This window comes from Ursus americanus, chromosome 19 (assembly GCF_024610735.1).
Source record: "Ursus americanus isolate L20-20 chromosome 19, mUrsAme1.1.p, whole genome shotgun sequence".
Classification (NCBI taxonomy): domain Eukaryota; kingdom Metazoa; phylum Chordata; class Mammalia; order Carnivora; family Ursidae; genus Ursus; species Ursus americanus.
This window is the reverse complement of record NC_142145.1, coordinates 17,101,899-17,120,443: the sequence shown is the minus strand read 5'-3', so window position 1 is coordinate 17,120,443 and position 18,545 is coordinate 17,101,899. Positions and strand designations below refer to the sequence as shown.

Here is an 18,545-nt window from a genome sequence, read left to right as displayed (position 1 = left end):
AATGGATGATGAATGGATAAACAAAAGATGGTATATACACAGTGAGTACTCACCCCTGAAAAGGAAGGAAATTCTGACATCTGCTAAGACATGGATGAACCATGAGGACGTTGTGCTGGGTGAAATAAGCCAGCTGCAAAAGGATACATTTTTTGTATGATTGCACTTAGGGAATCTAGCCAAATCCATGGAGACACAGTAGGATAGAGATTACGGGGAGCTGTGAGGAGGGAGAAAGGGGGAGCCACTGTTTAATGGGTACAATGTATCAGAATGGGATGATGAAAAATTCTGGAAATCGACAGTGGTGACTGTTGTCTAAGACTAGGAAGGTGCTTAATGCCACTCAGTTCACATTTAAAAAGGGCAAATTTTATCAATATTTTGCTACAATTAAACAAAACTCCCGTGAAATGAACTTCTGCACTAAAGGGAGATCAGGAGTACAGATTTTCACATAATCCCCATAATCTCTTCCATCTGATGAACCCCACGGCACTTGCTTTGCTTTTTTTATAAGCCTCCAGAACTTTTGCTATAATATTTGCTAGTGCCTGGCTTAGAGGCCCGCAAATGGATTCCCAGTATGGTGGTGAGGACAATAGTTTCCAGCACGAAACCTACAAAATCTGACCCATCTTCTCATGTAAGTGAATATTTAAACCACCCAAGACAAATGGTCATCTCTTTTCTTACAGAGAACATTAAACACTTGTGGGTCCACAGATCATCTCTACATATCTCAGAGAACAGTCTCAGTAGTGCACTGCATCCCAAGATGACTCAGTGAGAATCTGTGTACAAGTCACATCGCGCTTTATAAAATAAATAATGCATCCTTGGGCGCCTGGGTGGCTCAGTGGGTTAAGCGTCTGCCTTCAGCTCAGGTCATGATCCCAGGGTCCTGGGATCGAATCCCGCATCAGGCTCCCTGCTCAGTGTGCAGCCTGCGTCTCCTTCTGCCTGCTGCTCTGCCTGCTTGTGCTAACAAATACATAAACAAAATCTTTAAAAAATATATATAAATACAATAAATAATGCATCCAACCCATGGGAGCTTCTCCAACAGCAAGAATAGACAATCGGAGACTGTGTGAGGACAATGCCTGAGAAGCTGCAATAAGGAGATTCCAGCTCAACTTGAATAAAGGTCAGAAAACAGACTGCAAACACTGTGTGCTCTAAACCAAACAAACCTCAACTCTGGTGGACCAAAAGCCACTTAGCAAAGCGACAAAGCCATAAAGGACAGCCCTGTCAATAAAGACCAAAGCTACTAGCCAAAGGTCAGGACACACAAGTACTCAACGCCGAAGAAGAGGCAGGATTCTCAGTCACACGAAGGGGAGGTGGCCATCGACACGGAAAGACTGTCCTAGGACAAGGGTGACCTCAGCAACCCCCACCGCCACCACCACCAGGAGTCAGTGCCTTTTCCCAGACTGAGAGCCAGCTTCCGGGCCCAGCTCTCCCTTCTTAAATGCAAATTCACTAGCCTGGAGACTGATCACGAACACAGAGCTTCAGAGCTGGAATTGGGCTGGACCCACCATCTCCCCTTGCAAAGAGGGACGACATCCAGACCAGAGGGAAAGAACACACAGGCTACTTTCTTACCAAAGAAGGAGAAAGGCAAAAAACAAAAGTCTGTAACTCAGGCCCTCTGCGACCCTCACAGGCTTCAGTGAGGCAGGGAGGTAATCCCCACGACAGTGCCTGGAGAAGAGATCCTCAAGGCATTTTTTAAATCAATGAATGGATGAATCGGATTGTACCAAGGGTCTCTGATTAGCACTGCTTACTAGGCGTCGCGAATGAGACACTTGCATAGCACAGATCCTTTCATGAAGACTCAAGTTCCAGATACTCCTGAGTTTTGAACGCAGAAAAGTAATTTTTTTTTTAAATGAAAGTACAGAGGCTGAGGGAAAGAGATAGGAGGTGGGGGGTAAAGGAGACACAGAAGCGCTGTGTGTGCCCCAAGGGCCTCTGACAACCCCGCACCTCATGGTGGTGACTGAGTGGGCATGTCCCTAGGCCACCAAGGACCCTCAAACTTCGTGCTGTCCCCAGACACCTATGCTCCAGAAGTCAAATCCCGGATATGGAGATTCAGAATCTCGCCCCTACCCTGGGGAACTCTCTCTTACCAGTGCTTGGTGCAAATAGTCACCTATGTTTGCTAAATAAATACCAACATGCAAAGCGATTCCTGTTTCCTACATAGTCTAGGAGAAAGACAGTTGCTGCACGAGCAATATTTACTGAGCAATACCGATGACAACACAACAGTAAAACAATTTCTTGAGAGAAAGAGAGAGAGAGAAGAGAGAGAATGTAAGTGTGTGTGGGGGGAATTTTAAGCAGACTCCATGTTGAGTGTGGAGCCCTAGGCAGGGCTCGATCTCACCATCCTGAGATCAGGACCTGAACCAAAACCAAGAGTTGGACGCTTAACTGACCGTGCCACCTAGGCACCCCAACACAATAGTAATATTAATGACTATGTTTGAGCTCTGTGCCAAGCTAAGTTTAGCTAGATTCATTCTCTCATTTGGAACTCTTCACACAACCTTGTAAGGTACTGTTATTATTAATATTCCATTTTACAGATTTAAAAAAACCTGAAGCTAGACGGACTCAAGAACTTGCCCTAGGTTATACAGCTAAGAAAGCTGTGAGACCTGGATTCCAAGCTAGGTCACAGGACTCTGAAGCACATGTCACCAATGTCTATTTTACTGCTGCCGCTGGGCTCCGGGCACCCTGGGCCCAGTTATCGAATATACTTCCTATTGTGCCTGTTTGGGAAACAATGTATTTAAAAGTACAACGCATTTAGAAGTATTAGGGAAAGTACTAATGTATTCCTAGGTGATCAGATGATAATTCCTCTGTTTTCTAAGAATAAGAACAAGAAACAAGACTGTTTTATATAGCCATGCTTTCTAGACTCTTCCTCCACTATGCCAGGTTTTTGGTAACACAGGACCTCACAAGATCTTAGATTGGGCATTCTTTTCAGTTGGGCACAGGGATGAGCATTCAGGAGTAACTTGGTTAACAAAATAAAGGATAAGCTATCTTCTTTTTGTGTTATTAAAACTCTCTGGCAGCAAATTAATTTTTACTTATCTTAATAAGTAACAAAACACCTACGGGTGTTATGAATACAATTAAGCTAATTGAATGATGCCGACACCTGAAAACTCACACGACCCCCCCCCCCAAAGAAACTTCCCAGGAGAGGGATCTAGAACCAAATACAGAAGCAAATCTAAAATGTGCTTGAGACTTTAAAAACACCTTTCTTTAGACATACGTGACGTGAATGGACCCCACAAAACTTGTTCTGGTAACTAAAAAGCAAGTTCCTCCGCATTCACAAGAGAAAACACAAATAGATTCAAATCTCTCTAGAGTTATAAGGATCACCTGGATTTCATGAATGTCGTTTATGAAAAACTGAGAAGGAATTTAAACCAGCAAGGCAATATATTAAAAATACACCAAACACCTGGGCTTTCCACTATTTTTAAAATCAGTTTAATGAAGAAAACACAGGAACACCTGTGTATAAGGGACATTCACCTGTTCTCTCATTTAATTCTCTCTCCAACCAAAGGAAATTAATATTTTGGGGGGGGGATTGAGATTCAGAAAATTTAGGAATTTATCTAAGGTTAGACAATTTAAAAAGTAAATATAGGGCACCTGGGTGGCTCAGTGGGTTAAGTGTCTGCCTTCAACTCAGGTTATGATCCCAGGGTCCTGGGATCGAGCCCTGCATCAGGCTCCCTGCTTTGTGGGGAGCCTGCTTCTCCTTCTGCCTCTGCCTCCCTGTCTCTCATAAATAAATAAAATCTGTAAAAATAAATAAATATTGAAAGTAAATATAATAAGAAATTATAAAAATCAAATACAATTTAAGTAAAAGAACTGAATGAAACCTGTGGGAATCTAAATCCACAAGTTTTCCACCACTCCTTGCTTTAGAAGGAAGAAAAAGAAAAGGAAGGAAGGAAAGAAAGGCAGGCAGGGAGGGAAAGAAACATCTATCCGGAGCCGGTTGGTGCCACGAATGGGAAGATCCCAAAGACTGAAATCCAGGCAAAACACGGAGCCAGGACTAAACCTGCCTTAAGTCTGCAGATATTTTAGTTACGCCATTTGCCTTACCAAATCATTATTTTATTTATTTAAAGATTGTATTTACTTGAGAGCGAGCAGGAGCGGTAAAACAAGCAGGCTCCATGCTGAGCACAAGGCCCCACGGGGACGCGATCCTAGAACCCTGGGATCATGACCTGAGCCGAAGTGAGATGCTTAACCGACTGAACCACCCAGGTGCCCCACCAAATCATTATTTTAAAGTCTCAATTTAAAAAAAACAAAATAAAAAATAAAAACCAACCACCTCCTAGTTCCATTACTAACAAAAACAGGTGCACACTGGCATGCATTTTTTTTTTTTTTTAATAAAAGGAAAGCTTGAAAATGGCTGGAGCGGCTCTCACACAGATCACATCTGTGTTCGCCAGTATTAAGCCACATGAGCCTGGTTTGGCCCTCAGTAACAGACACAGAGAATCACCAAGAATCACCAAAGCACTGCCACCAGCAAGTGGCGAAAGAAGAAAGTGGGTAAGGTTTCTTACCTAAAATTAGAACAAGGAAGGCTCCACTACATAATGAAAGTCATTAAGAAAATTCGGAGAGTAATTGCAGGCAGACTTCTCCCCCAGAAAGGAATCAGCTAATAAGCGTTAATTACCTTTTGCACGGCAAAAGTATTTATAGTAGGTTCACATAAAGCCTTCCCCAATAGGCTCCATATTAATGAATGGCATTTTAAGTCTAACACAAAAGTGCTCCCGAGACGATGAAAATTAGAACTTTATTTTGTGTTTCCTCTTTTTTCTGCGCTCTTGTATTTACCATCACTGGAGATTTTATCACATATTTTCAGTTTTGTTCCTAAAAGCAGTCAAACTTGGTCCATAACCTACTGTGTGCCTGGAGATCTTCAGGCACGACTCCTGTGTGGTCTCACTGAGTTCTCAAGGAGCAGAGGCAGAAATCTGAAGGCAATGCAACCAGGAAGATGGGGGAGAATCTTTTCTCAAGCCAACGGGGCGGGCAGTTTCCGGGAAGGGAGCTCGGCGGCGTCCAGCGCTGAACAAGGACTTGGAGTCGGCCGGGGACACCGCGGGCAGGCCGGAGGGGTCAGGTGGGGTTGAGGGGCACTCGCGGCCCCAGGGACCCCTGCCTGGCACGAGTCTACTCCCCTCCCGCATTCCGCATCCCCTCCGCACTCTCGTGCACCCCCGACAGCTGCGGCGAACCCGCGTTCCCAGCCGCGTCCCGGGACCAGGCGCGCACACCCCCTCGGAGAAGTTGGGCAGACAACGGAAGGCTTTTCTTTCACTTGGGGTGTGTGGGGCTGGTGGAGGGTCAAAACACGCCATTCTCTGCAACCCCCGCCCCGACAAGTTGCCCCTCCGCACGCACACCCGCCAAGTGACAGCCCCCGCCGGGCATCATACTGGGGAGGGAAAGAGATGGCTTGTGGCGGTGCCACGGGAGCTGGCGGAGACGTCCCTACCATCACCGGGAAAGGAGTCCCTCTTCCCCATCACCTCCCGACCTGCGCTAAAGCTCGCGTAAGATGTCAGGAGGGTACCTAGTCCTGCAGCAGGCGCGGTGGAAGCGAACTCGTCCTTCCATCCCTCCCCGCAGGTGCGCCAGGTACATTAGGTCCTAAGGTCTTTTTCAGACACGTTGGCATCGGCTCCCAAAAGGGGCCCCAGCAGAACTTGGCCACAGGAGACTTCTGGAGGGGCAGCAGACACTGCAGGGAAGCCTGCAGCACTGCCCCTCAAGGACCTGCAAGTCCTGCCCGGCTCGCCCCTTATAGCTTGACCGCAGACATGTGCGTGGCAAACCCAAACAACCCGAACGCCACCTGCGAGTTTCCGCTCCCTCCCGCAGGTGAAACCTCCTGAACGTCTCCACAGCGCTGCCTGCCCGGCCAGCTGTGCCTCCCCATCCCCGAGGCCGCGAAGTTTCCTGACCCCCACCTAAATCCCACCCGTGTGGGCTCCGAGCCGGAAGGTGCGGACAGCTGCTGCCACCGCATCCCGGATCACGGGAGTCCGCCCGCTCCGGGGCGGCCAGAGGACCTGTGGGACACCGCCGGATCCGCCCCGTGGGGAAAGTCGGGGGCCCGCTGCCGCGCCCCTCCTTACCTGGCGCTCTCCGGCCCGGGCTGGGACATCCGCCGGGTGCGCGCCCCTCCGCGCGCTCGCTGCGCACCTGGCCGCCGCCGCCGCCACCGCCCGGCCCCAGCCCCGGCGGCCGCGCTAGCCCTTCATGGCGCACGGGGGCTGGCCCGGGGCCCCGGGAAGCGTGTCCAGTTGGCGGCGGCTCCTCTGGCTCTCGCCTCTCGCCAATGGCTCCCCGCCTTCCCCCGCCCCGCGTCCGTGCGCCCGTCCTCAGCGGCCGCCCTTTTCCCTCCGCACCCCCGGACCGGCCAAACTGGTTTCTCCGCTCCGGGGTGGTGCCTCCAGTCTCTCTTCGCCAGCCGCGGCTGGGGCTGGGGCTGGGGCTGGGGCTGGGGGCGGGCCCGGCCGTCTGCCCTCCCTTTGTCCCTCCCGGGGGCGGAAAGGGGCTGGACGGGGAGCCCCTGGGCGGGCACACCAGGCCCAGGTCCAGCCCGCGCCCGCCGTGCGCCCTGGCGGCCGGTGGGCACCCCGGCCGTCCCCCGACTACGTCCCCGGCCTCGCCCGGCCCGCGACCCGGCAGCTGCGGTCGCTGTCGGCTCCTCGGGCGCTCCCGCCTCTCTGGGGCCCGCGCTCGCCACCCCGCCCCCGGCCCCGCTTCACTTTCCCGCCGCCCTCGGCCGGCCTGGCCGCCACCCGGGGTCGGTGACCGCGCCAGCCCGGAAAGCTGGCCCAGCTGCTGCTCGCCTGGGACCTGACCTCCGTCGGTAAGGGGAGCTGTACACTCTCGACGCCAAGTCACGTTCCGGGGCCGGTCGCCGAACCCGCGTCGCGGTTCACCGCGCGGAGGGGGGGAAGGGACTACGCCAAAACCCCTGAAGAAACTTATTCGGTAGTGGCAGCAAGCAGGCTTTCTGCTGAGACCAAGCCCCTTCGCCTTTAGGGGGAAGTGGTCAAAGCAGCCAAGGTGCGGCAGGTGAAATGGCACGCAGTAGCTGGAAATTTGGGACTCGCGCGCGTGGTCGCTGGGCTCGTGTCTGGCCTTATGAATCGTGCAACAGTATACACAGCACATTCTTTACCTGGAAAGTCCGTTCAGAATTTTATCGTGCACCCACAATGGAAGAGACTGAAGAGAATGGAGGAAAGTCAAAGAGGAATCAGAGTTTGCTTAAAATGTAGCAGCGAAGATAGAATTCATAAACATCTAGTTACCTGCAGGTCAGAGAATTTCACGTCACTGGCCTGAGAGTTCGGATGCCCACCTGGGGGCTTAAGGAAGACTTCTCTGAGGAGGCCATGCTTTGGATGGGGCTCAGAGGTCCCCACTTTTAGGAATCAGATTTGGGTGGAGAGGATATTCAAAGAATAGCCCACGATTTGGTCTCCAGGTACATGAAAGAGTCAACCAATATTGTTAAACCCTAAACTGTCCTGAGTTTCTTTTTCATTCGACACACTTGATTTTTTTTTTTAAGTAATCTCTACGCCCAACGTGAGGCTTCTACTCATGACGCTAGATGGAGAGTCACATGCTCCACCCACTGAGCCAGCCAGGCTCCCTGTCACACTTGACTTTTGACCAAGTGGGCTGGTCAGTCATTTAATCTCTCTGGGCCTCAGTTTCCTCATCTATAAAATGAGACTGGACCAGATGATCTCAAATGGTTCCTTCCATTTTCCGAACTCAACAGCAGAGCAAAGGTACAGAAGCCAGAAAACACAGGGCCCAGTGAGCAACAATGGGGAAAAGCAGTTGGCTGACAGTGCAATGGTTATCCATAAGGCTGGAGAGGGAACTGGGGCCTAGAAGCCTTGGGAGGCAGGTTAAGGAGTTTGGGCTTCCTTTTGACAGCACCTGCAAACCACTGAAAGTTTACGATCACAGCTGTGACACGATCCAGGTTGTGTTTTAGGGGAAGTAACGGGACTCGTTTGAAAGAAGATAAGACTGAAGATGAGGGTACCACTTAGAAAGCTAGTGAAGCAACATAATGTGGGCCTGAAGGAGTTGCCACTGGAAGGAGGAGGAACTTTCAGGGACAGCAACAGGAGAAATGGCAGGGTGCAGAAGGGCCAGAAGCTGCGACTGGAAGACAGAAGCATGAAGATGAGCCAAGTTCCCTAAGCTCGGTGCTGGCGTTAGTAGGAGCAGCTGAGTCAGAAAGAAGGGAGGCCACTGAGGAGGGCTCTGCCCCACCAGGAGAAAGGTAGGTACACCTAAGAATCAAGAGATGACTCTAGACTAAAGGAAGGATCCCTTCTTTCTTGCAGGTCTACCAGCAATGCTCAACCTGTCCAAGAAAGCATTGCATAGAAGAAAGACGACACTAAGACGCTTCCAGTCCACGGCTACACTCCGATCTGATCAATAACATTGCTGTGGCTGTGTTTATCACCCCTGAGTAGACACTGAAGATTTCAAGCTAGTTTGTTTCTCTGACAGACCACATGGAGTGGAGGGTGGGGACAGGTGGGGATAAAGGGACATGATGTACCGGTATTGTTTTAAAGATTCATTCATTTAAAAATAGCACATAGTAGGCACTGTTCTAGTTGCTTGGATACATCAGTGAACCAGTCAGGCAAATTGTATCTTAAAAGGTGACGAATGCTTTGAAAAAATAGAACAGGACTGGCTGGGAGAGGGCCACTGAGGGAGACTTCTAGGGTGCTATGAAAGTTCTATATCTTGACCTGGGTGGTGGTTATATGAGTGTCTACATATATAAGAGTTCACTGCCCTGTACACTTCACATTTCTACATTAAAAAAATAAATAATAAAAACAGCAGGGTTAAGAGATTAGGGGTGGGAGAAAGAGGTGCAATTTTAAATAAACGGTCAAGGTAGCCATCATAAAGAGTTGGATTTGGAAAAGACTTGCAAGAAGGTGAAGGAGTTTCATCCTAGGGGAGAGAAATTCCCTGCAAACTCATCTCACCCAGAACCCACCAGACAAAGCCTATTCAAAGCCTGTCCTACTGAGTTTCCCTCCCATGTTGCCTTCCCGGTCATTGAGAAGGCAACTCTCAGAGCACATCAGCTGCCGTTGCTGAGAAAGGAAGTAGTCCTGCTTTTTGTCCTCTCGGAGAGAACCATGCCAAATTTCAGGGTGCCTTGTCAGGTCCATCCCCGAAAGTGTTTCATGAATGCGACAAAGATTGATTTTGAAATGTATCTTACATGAGTCACTTCTTTGTCCTGGCAGCGGCCCTGATCCCACCAGCCTCTGGGCTTCTTTCTCAGTATACCCTGATGGGATTGAGTAAGCATTCTGGTTTTATGTAGAAGCCACTCCCATTCCATAACCAACACCTTTCCCTTGCAAGGGAAAATAATTCCATGCGGGGGGGGGGGGGGGGGGAAATAATCGACAGAAATAGGCATTTCTAAATAAGGCTAACAATGCTTTTCAGATTTTGCCAGTTCGCAATTTCCTGTTTCTTTTTGTTTTCTTTTCTCTCTCCCTCCCTCCCTCTCTCTTTCTCTCTCTTTTTTTTTTCCTTTCTTGGCAACACTCCTGCGCATTTCCATGATGTGGGCAGGAAGGCTTGGAGAGGGAGGCTGGCAAGAGTACTAGCTCATTTTACCAAAAATTCATTTCCTAGATTTTTTGTCTACAAGATATGAGCTAAAGAATGGACAAAGTTGTAAGGGAGGTGATACTGCCTGTTATTCCACTCTTTACTAAGCTCAACGGTCACTTAAACTAAAGCATTTAATTCCAACCACACTAGGTGCTGTGAAGTCGAGATTAACTCAGTTCGAAGGCAAATTCTTCCCAGGCGTTTTCTAACCCAGCTCCAGAACCCTAAACAGGATTAAGAAGCTACCTGTCTTTGCAATAAGTGAAATTAGATGCTTCAAATAGTCCACCCCACTTTCTTTTACATGGCATTTTATTTTTTTTAAAAGATTTTATTTATTTATTTGACAGAGACAGAGACAGCCAGCGAGAGAGGGAACACAAGCAGGGGGAGTGGAAGAAGAAGAAGGAGGCTCATAGCGGAGGAGCCTGATGTGGGGCTTGATCCCAGAACGCTGGGATCATGCCCTGAGCCAAAGGCAGACGCTTAATGACTGCGCCACCCAGGCGCCCTTACATGGCATTTTAAACAACAGGGATAGATGGTGTGGTCTGTTGTCTCTGCACAAATAATTTTCCAAATTCCTCCTGACTTAATATGCTGCAATTCCACCTTCTTTACTACTTACTGACTTCTTTTTTCTGACCACCATTTTAAATTAAAAAATTGGACTGCAGGGGCGCCTGGGTGGCTCAGTCATTAAGCGTCTGCCTTTGGCTCAGGTCATAATCCCAGCATTCTGGGACCGAGCCCTGCAAAGGGCTCCCTGCTCAGTGGGAAGCCTACTTCTCCCTCTCTCACTCCCCCTGCTTGTGTTCCCTCTCTCACTGCCTCTCTCTCTCTGTCAAATAAATAAATAAAATCTTAAAAAAAAAAAAAAATGGGCTGCAAAAGAAACCTGAAACAACAGGGAACTAAGTGCATCTCAGTTCTTTTGTTACTACCCATGCTTAACATGCAAGAGATGTCAGGGAGGTAATATTTCTCAGCACATTATTAAAGTTCATATCTCTTTCTTTGATATTCACGAGTAGGTAAATATATAGGATATAGTTATTTTATATATATATGTATAATATATATACAGTTATTTTTTTCTACAAGATTTTAATTACCTACTATCTGTATGAAAATGTCATGAACCTTACATTGAACTGAGCTGATAACACCAGTTAAACTTAATTCATATAATTAACATTTTCCAAAATACCTGGTGACCGTTGTTAATATATGTAGCCATGTTTTCATGTGACCGTAAGAAGTTTGTATGTATTACCTGTTTTCATCATTTCCCACTGTGTCATGAAAACAGTTCACTTTTCCAACTTCAGCCCTCATTCCTCATGAACTAACCTCCCACTATTCCAAGCTGCTTGTAGTTCACTGAATTCTAAACAGCACTTGATGGGGGCACCTGGGCGGCTCAGTCAGTTAAGCGCCTGCCTTTGGCTCGAGTCATGATGTTGGGGTCCTAGGATCGAGCCCCACATCAGGCTTCCTGCTTCAGTGGGGAGTCTATTTCTCTCCCTGCCTCTGCTCCCCACCCCCACCCCCAACTCATGCATGTGTTCTCTCTCTCTCAAATAATTAATCTTTTTTAAAAAATTGCACTTGATGTTTCCTCGGTCCTCCTAATTCATCTGCCTGGTTTCCAGCCAAAGTAACTTCCTCTGGGTTAAGTCTTGCCCCAGATGCCCCCAGACAGTAGTTCCCATAGCATAGGGAAGCCTTAATCCCACTATATTTTAACTGTTTACCTGTAATCATTCCCCACGGCACGTGAGCCCTTTGAGACCTGAGACTGAGTCTTACTCTTCTTGGCCTCCCTTGGCATAGAACATTGCTCAGGCACCTAAGTGCCTGTTAATTCTTGTAGAATGGTCTGCATAGCCATCATTCTCAGTATTTGTATTTTCTTCTGCTGATGATTTATTTAATCATTGCTATTGTTAAATATTTATGTATTTACCAGATTGGCTTCCAGAAATATCTGACCATCTACAACCCACCACTGTTTTAAAGGCTTCTAAACATCTTACTTTTCTCTGGTTCTTATTATTTAGTGGGTGTGATTTGCCATCCTTGACTTGCTTCTAGAAATGGTGTGCCTCCAGTACAATAAAAGTTTGTGTTTTATTAGAACTAGGACATGGTTAAGCTTTTGTTGCCAACACCGGGGCAATAGAAAGCATGGTATTCAAATTCTTCCATAAAGTTATAGCAGCCTATGCTGCGTCTGAGTACTGCCTTTTTAATTTTCCTAAACTGCCAGCCACCTCAAATGGTTGTCCCTCCCAATTAAATGCAAAAACAAAATAGTAAGAAACGATTTTTTACTGATCACACTGGCAAAGACAAAAAAAAAATAAAAAGGTCTGGAATTGCACTGCATTGACCGTGTTTATGAGGAAACAGGCACTCACAGGCTGTTGGTGGCCGTGTATTGTGTAACTCCCTTGGGAGGAAATACAGAAGCACATAGGAAAACATACATGCCTTGTGCCGCAAGAATCCATGTCTAGGAATTCGTCCTAGAGATATATTTGAGCATTTACACAGAAGTAAGTTTACAAATATGTATCGCAGCACGTTTTTCACGGCAAAAGACCAGAGGTGACCTCAATGCCCATTAATAGAAGTTACATCCAGAAAACGGAACAATAATCAGCCTTTTTTGAAAATTAGGAGCTCTACTTGTGCTGTTTAGAACATCTCCAAAATATATTGCTACATGAAAATGCAAAGTACAGAAGAGTATGTGTGTACAAATAAAATATATGTGATGTTTATAGGTTGTCTCCATTTGTGTAACATATAAATAATATACATGTGTGTTATATATTTGTGTGACAGATGGATAACCTGGAAGGATGACAAGAAACTGTTAACAGTGCTCATCTCTACGGAGGAGACCAATTTTTCACAGTTGTACAGTTGAAATTCTTTTTTTTTTTTTTTTTTTTTTACTATGTTCCTGTATAGCTTTTAAATTTAACTTAGTTTGGTCAAAGTAATAAATACCTCTAGTTTAAAAACTCAACTAGTACTACAAAGTTTCTAATGAAAGACAATAACCCCTCTATCCCCTACCATTTCTCATGCTTGAATGATGTTCTCCAGAGAACTTTTTGTTGGTCCTTGCATTTACTTTCACAATACCATTAATGTGTTTATATTGCCATTTCTGATGTTTTTCCGTCTTAGACATCATCTACAGACTTCCTGCTATGGGGGAGGAAGAGTTAACTGTCCTGCATTCTAGTCCCAGAACAACTATGCGCCCACACACTCACTCACCCTCTCTCCCGTCATCATTAGATTGCCGTTATAGTTAAATCGTGTTCAGTGGATATAGTATTATGACGATGGAAATATTGTTTGCACTGAAGCTCATGGTATTCTATGATTATATTTCCTTTTTCATAAAGTTTTTTGTTTTGACCTGGGTTAATTATTGCCTTTTTTCCCCCCATTTACTACCCCCCACCTTTTTCCTACCATTAAATTGGCCTCAAATTGCTCACATAACCACAAAGGTCCTTTCAGGAGAGTCAAACACACAACTTATCGTTTACATTCTTCCTCCTTGGGACATCTTCTGCTGGAGCCTTCTGTCCCCTGTTCCTGTGTGAATAGATTGCTGTCCAACAGGACTTCCCTTCACCATCCTCCTGAAACTTCCTGCTACTTCACATTTTCTTTTTTATTGGACTTGCTAATTCTGGTGGAGCACGTCTGAAAAAGGAAACAGGAGAAAGGAATATTTTGCGGCTTACTATGTCAGTTAGGATAGCTTTAGTGTTCTGGAACACAAACGGGTTGTTTCGTCATCATCATCATCAACAAACCCATAAGTCTCTGGAGGTGGAGGGTTCACAGCTGGCTCAGTGATTCCATCAGAGCCCAAGTACTTCTCATACTTCTGCTCTGCTTTCATCGTAGTGGTGGCACTGTCCCTCTTTCAGGTCACAGGTGGCTGCAGCAGCTAGCTAATTTCATTTGCCAGAAACTGGTCACCTAACCGACCCTAGCTCAATGGAAGACCGAGAGAATGAGTATATGTCATTATCAGCACCGACTGTGGGAACTGGTCTCTGTCAGTAGGAATGGAGTTTTGGGGGAGGAGCTGTTGGATAGGCAACCCACAAGACCTGTACATTTCCACTTCTGGAAATGTCTTTATTCCACTTTCATAGGTAAACTGGGTATAGAATTCGAGACTGGAAAGCTTTTTTTTTTTTTTTTTTTTAATTTTTTAGAATTCCTTAGAGTCTAAACTCCAGTGTCGCTGTTCGGATGTTTGATGTTATTCTGATTCCTAGTTCTTCGCAGGTGATCAGCTTTCCATTTCTGGGAAGGTTTTTCTCTAGTTCTAAACTTTTATTGGAATGTGTCTCTCTTCATTGCCTTTCATTTATTTGTGAAACTAACCGAAAACCAGTGCTTACCTTTTACAACCAGAGTAGCAACTTTATAAATTAACTCACAGAGAGGTATCAAGAACTGGGAATACTTCAGTAAGCTTTCTTTCCACCAACCATATAGGACTTCGTGGTCTTCAGTAGTTTTATCCCAAAAGAACGGGTAAAAGGTGGGAATTTCACAACAGTAACTGATGGTTAAGATGTTCATGTTTATCTCTGAAACTAAAAAAAAAAAAAGTTCATATTTTTTACTCTTCAATTCATATCTCCTAATCAGCTTCTAACCCTTCCTTCCTCTTTCTTCTTTCTTTTTTTTCTTTTCTTCTCTTTTCTTTCCTTTTGCACTTAGATCCCTGATCCTTTTGGAATTTATGTCTTGTGTATGATAAAAAGAATTACTCTAATTTTATTTTTTCAAATGGCTAACCACACATTCCAGTATTATTTATTTAAAGCCAACATTTGCATCAGTGATGAGATGACACTTTTATCATACACTAATCGGACAGATGGATCTGTTTCTCTTCTACTGCTCTGTTTGCTTCTCTGCACCAGCACCACACTGTGCTCATTAGGAAGTCTTTCTAGTTTTATTTAGTATTGTTGGAGCCTGTCCTCTCTCATAGCTTTTCTCCCCCCGCCCCAGCCTTTTGGAAATATAATTGACATGTAACATTGTGTACATTTCAGGTGTACAACGTGATAACTGATACACATATATATTATGAAATGTTTACCATAATGAGGTTAATTAACACATATTCCCCCCCCTTCTTTTTTTACAAATTAAAGTTGGGTATCAAGAAAGGGTTCAGGGATGTCTGGATGGCTCAGACTGTTGGCCAAGTCCGATTCTTGGTTTCAGCTCAGATCATGAACTCAGGGTCATACGATCAAGCCCGGTGTTGGACTCCATGCTCAGGGCAGAGTCTGCTTAAGATTCTCTCTACCTCTGGGGGCTTATGTCTTAACTCCCCCTTGCCTGTGATATTGACAAATGTCTTGTGGTTAATTGCCTTATTTTAGGACCTTTTGCAGAAGTCATTTCTGCAAAGGCTGCAAAGCAGAATGTCAGTGCCGTCCTGTCTAAGCCGCAGCACAGGATGTTAGCACTTTTATCTTAGCTGTCCTGACTCCATATTTTCTTGTTGGGGACCCTGGCCCTGACTACCTAACTGCCCAACTAACTCCTAACAACAGCACTTTCAGAACCCAAGAACGATCCATAAGGACAAAGGATAGAGTTAACTGATAAAACCCATGCTACCCTCAGGACAACTTTATCCTCTAGATTCTTAAGGACTTGATAGTACTAAAGCCTGTTGCTCCAACTTCTCTTTCCTTAGGATGAGGACATTCCCAAGACGTTCCTCACATTCTCATGCATTGAGATTCTGGTTGACTTTCCTTCCCCCATCCACTACTGAAAACAAATGCAAGTATTTAGAACACAGACCAAAAAAAAAAAAAAGAAAGAAAAGAAAAAATTGGCTTTTTAAGGTATGCTTCATTTAAAAGTAATTTTTTTTTTTAAGATTTTATTTATTTATTTGACAGAGAGAGACAGCCAGCAAGAGAGGGAACACAAGCAGGGGGAGTGGGAGAGGAAGAAGCAGGCTCCTAGCGGAGAAGCCTGATGTGGGGCTCGATCCCAGAACGCTGGGATCACACCCTGAGCTGAAGGCAGACGCTTAACGACTGTGCCACCCAGGCGCCCCTTAAAAGTAATTTTTAAACCCGGGGCATTATGGGTGGTTCAGTTGGTTAAACGTCTGCCTTTGGTTCAGGTCATGATCCCAGAGTCCTGGGATCGAGCCCCACATCAGGCTCCCTGCTCTGCGGGGAGCCTGCTTCTCTCCCTCTGCTGCTCTCTCTGCTTGTGCTCTCTCTCTCAAATAAATAAATAAAATATTTTAAAAAATGTGTTAAACACCTGTGCATTGAAATCTAAATAATCTATGACATCTGGTTGTGGGGCACCTGATAAAAAAATGACTCAAATTCCATCCTGTGAGTCAAATGTTACTGTGCTTCTCTGAGTCCCAGCACTTAAGTCCTGCACAAGCATATGTCCCTATGACTCACTTAAAATTAATCTCTCAAAAATGTTGACAATTAAACGTTGGCAGGTGATGAGGCCGACGCTGGCTAGTCCTAAGCAATGCCAGGTGACCGCTAGGACAGAGCAGCGATTTTCAAACTTTTTTACGAAGTTTTCTCTCTCTCTTTTAACCATAAGACCTTAAAGCAGGAGTGTCATGTGAGGGGCTGACCTGTCTGAATCAATGGTGGGACCCCAGTGGCACGTCTACCATGAAGCTAATGACACCCAGACTTTAGGGACCCTTAAAGACCTTGTGTCTAAGTTTGTATTTTTAATTTTGTAGTTGTTTCTTTAAAGAACCCATCCTTTCACCCCTTGTATACACCTTAGGCCCCATAAAACCTGGTTCCAGCCCTGGACAAGCCCCAGCACCTCATCCCTTTCCCTCACTCTTCAGTCCCCCTCCATGAAACCCCAAACCTGTGGGGAACAAAATTAAAAAAGCCACCTGGAAGATGGTACAATTCCTGAACTAGGAATTAGGGAGAGGGTCTGAGGCCTGCACCTGCTACTGGCCTCTTGTGTGCCTCCGTCAGTTCACCTGATCTTTCTCAGAGCGAATTCCACGACATGTAATATGGCTATGCATGACCAGATGGTCATCAAGGTCCCTTTCAAAACTGAAAGATTTTGATCCAAAGTCCACCTCCATTGTCTCTCTCACACGAGCTCCCATCCTCGAGCTCCTCGTTCTTCCTCCCTGAGGCGCTAGGAAACCTCAACCCACCCCCCTGACATCCCGGGCTCCCCCCAGGCTGGGCCCAGGCCCACCTTCTTCAAGCAAGGACTTCAGGGGTCATGATGGGATAGCTCGCTCTTCTCCCCATGGTTCAGTACATCTTCTCCTGCTAGATGTCAGCTGAAAGAGAGAAATGACAGATCCCAGCCACGTGTGTTAACCCTTCCAAGATTACCTTCATTTTCAACAGAAATTAATGTTTTAGCGCAATGACCTAACTCTTGATGATTGGTGGTCAAATTTTAGACAGCAGCTACAGTCAAGTCTGAGAAGAGAGTCTCCTGGAGCTCCTGGAGCAGGCATTCTTTCAGAACCCCTCAAGTCACAAGAGGCCACCGCCTATTGTTCCGGAAGCAAGAGACCAACCCGAGTTGAAGGACACAAGAGTCCTGTCAACATGGCTACAAGGAGAACCTTATCTCTTTCGGAATGTCATTTGCACTCACACAATTGTTTGAGTTACGGGGTAGTGTGGTGGGGACTTCACTGGCCGAGCTGAAGTTTGTTCCCCGCTTTCTCCCTAGTCACACACCCTACAGGGGTGATATTCCTCAGGCACTGTTGGCTGCCCTAACACGAAGGGAAAGCAAAAACAAATGGTTCATGAACAGAGATCATGGTCCTGCAAGACAGGAGTCTCCATCTGTTTACCAATGTCTCTGTGATCTACAAGTAAAAAGCACTCCTCTGGGTCTCTGGAAGTTCGGTTATTGAGAGACCCATAACTCAATTTCCTGGAGCCCTAACATCACCCTTCCCTCCACCGTGATGTGGGAAACAAAGGCAAAAGGGAATGTAAATAAAATACAATTTCCTGATAACCTGCAGTCCAGGGGCGAGTACTTGAGGCAGGCAGAGCGTGACATTCCTTCAGGAAACTCCCAACGGTCTAAATGTTAATGCTTTGCTAGAGGGAAAAACCACCTTAGCTGGACAGTGGCCAGGCCTCGGGGGGATTCCGAGGGTCTTCTTTAGCATATCAAAGTCCTCTTGGCCACCTCCCTTTGTCCTTACCTCCCCCAACTCCCAAGTATGTTATCAGTGCCCCTCACCACCCCAGGGCAGACGCTCTTTCAGCCCACCCGTCCTGTCCCTGTGCTTTAATTTAAAATCACCTTTTTTGCACCAAAGACATCTCAAGGATTCTTCCTTGGCCCTGGCTCTGGACCTCGCCAACATTCAAAAACTACATCACCATGAGAGATAGAAACAATCTTAAAACGCTCAACCAACCAGCCATTTTATGCAGGTGGAAACTGAGGCCCCAAGGCGAGGGTGTGGCAGAGCCAAGCAAAATTAAGTTTTAATGGCCCCAGCACAGCCCGCTTGCCCTTTAAAGTAGGTAGGTGCACCTCACTGCAATTACATGTAAATGCTTTTTAGCTATTAATAAAGCCAAATGACACTTGGTTGAAGATTTGGGGGCACCTGGGTGGTGCAGTCATTAAGCGTCTGCCTTTGGCTCAGG

General features: G+C 46.2%; 1 protein-coding gene across 2 annotated transcripts in view; it reads right to left on the bottom strand.

Moving 5' to 3' along the window:
- The window catches only part of ATP8B1 (ATPase phospholipid transporting 8B1), a 118,767-nt gene extending 112,362 nt beyond the window's left edge, over window positions 1-6,405 (bottom strand). Inside the window, exon 1 of one of the 2 annotated variants that reach the window (XM_045790174.2) lies at window positions 6,249-6,405. In XM_045790174.2, coding sequence (XP_045646130.1) covers window positions 6,249-6,277 — 29 coding nt within the window. In that variant the 5' untranslated portion in view covers window positions 6,278-6,405. Of the gene's footprint in view, window positions 1-5,683; window positions 6,197-6,248 lie in introns of those variants that run through there. The other variant, XM_087869780.1, reaches the window with a different exon arrangement.
- Window positions 6,406-18,545: the final 12,140 nt, after the last annotated feature.